Source organism: Malurus melanocephalus, unplaced genomic scaffold (assembly GCF_030028575.1).
Source record: "Malurus melanocephalus ecotype Western Australia unplaced genomic scaffold, MMel_1.1 scaffold_1911, whole genome shotgun sequence".
NCBI lineage: Eukaryota > Metazoa > Chordata > Aves > Passeriformes > Maluridae > Malurus > Malurus melanocephalus.
This window is the reverse complement of record NW_026625143.1, coordinates 11,025-12,463: the sequence shown is the minus strand read 5'-3', so window position 1 is coordinate 12,463 and position 1,439 is coordinate 11,025. Positions and strand designations below refer to the sequence as shown.

At 61.3% G+C, this 1,439-nt stretch overlaps 1 protein-coding gene across 1 annotated transcript in view; it reads right to left on the bottom strand.

Moving 5' to 3' along the window:
* Positions 1-6: 6 nt before the first annotated feature.
* The window catches only part of LOC130587441 (forkhead box protein P4-like), a gene marked incomplete at its 5' end in the record, with an annotated part of 12,284 nt that continues 10,851 nt past the window's right edge, over positions 7-1,439 (bottom strand). Inside the window, one exon of the mRNA XM_057388415.1 lies at positions 7-540. Within this exon, the coding sequence (XP_057244398.1) occupies positions 372-540 (169 nt within the window). The remainder of the gene's footprint in view (positions 541-1,439) is intronic.

Below are 1,439 nucleotides of genomic sequence, written 5' to 3'. Positions count from 1 at the left end.
TCAAGAAGGGACGGAGGAGTGACCATTCCGGACAGGAGCCACCTAMCATCCTCATCCACCGGTCACTAACCGAGGGAGGAGGGCAGGACAAGTCCGGCTCGTGGCGTTTGGCTCCTGGCGTGGTGGCGGGGCCGGTGCGTCCCCGGGCAGTGGCAGCGTGAGGGACACGCCAGCAGCAACGTGGGTCGGTGGCGGTGTCACCRTCATCGTCATCGTCGTCCCAAGAAACCCTTTTCGCTTTGTGGAAGTGCCTTGAAAGATGAGGGTGACGCCGAAGGTCACCGTGGGGAGGTGGGAGCGTGGCTCGGTCTCCGTCCGGTCCGGGAGGGCGGGCAGGGCCGGCCCCGGGCTGGGGGACGAGGAAGGAGTCCTTAGGACAAGTCCTCCACCGGCAGCTCCTCCTCCAGGTCCCTGTCGTCGGGGATCGTCACATTCTGGTTGGTGGCGGCCATCAGCGACACGGGCCTGCTGTCGTCCTCCGCCTCGGCCGGCTCCTCCTTCACGTGCACGGGGTGGCTGTGGAGAGAGGGAACCCTCAGCCTCGGGGAGATGAGCCCTTCACCCAAAATTCCCCAAAGATTTCGGTCCAGAACCCCCCTAAACCTGGGGACAGGATCGCTCCTGGTGGCTGAGGGGAGGGGGAACACTCAGCCTCGGGGAGATGAGTCCATCACCCAAAATTCCCCAAAGATTTTGGCCCAGAACCCCGCTAAACCTGGGGACAGGAGCTCACAAGCAGCTCCTGGTGGCTGTGGGGAGGGGGAGCCTTCAGCCTCGGGGAGATGATCCGTTCACCCAAAATTCCCCGAAGATTTCGGTCCAGAATCCCCCTCATTCTGGGGACAGGAGCTAAAATCCCCCTTGCCCTGGGGACAGGATCGCTCCTGGTGGCTGTGGATAGGGGGAGCCTTTAGCCTCGGGGAGATGAGCCCTTCACCCAAAATTCCCCAAAGATTTCGGTCCAGAACCCCCCTAAACCTGGGGACAGGAGCTCACAAGCAGCTCCTGGTGGCTGTGGGGTGGGGGAGCCTTCACTCAAAATCCCTCCAAGTTTTTGGTCCAAAATCCTCCTCATTCTGGGGACAGGAGCCAAAAAGCCCCTTGCCCTGGGGACAGGGTGGCTGTGGAGAGGGGGAGCCTTTAGCCTTGGGGAGATGAGCCCTTCACCCAAAATTCCCTGAAGATTTCGGTCCAGAATCCCCCTCATTCTGGGGACAGGAGCCAAAATCCCCCTTGCCCTGGGGACAGGATCGCTCCTGGTGGCTGCAGGGAGGGGGAACCCTCAGCCTTGGGGAGATGAGCCCTTCACCCAAAATTCCCCAAAGATTCGGTCCAGAATACCCTTCACTCTGGGGACAGGAGCCAAAATCCCCCTTGCCCTGAGAACAGGAGCCCACAAACAACTCCTGGTGGTTTTGAGGAGGGGGAACCCTCAGCCT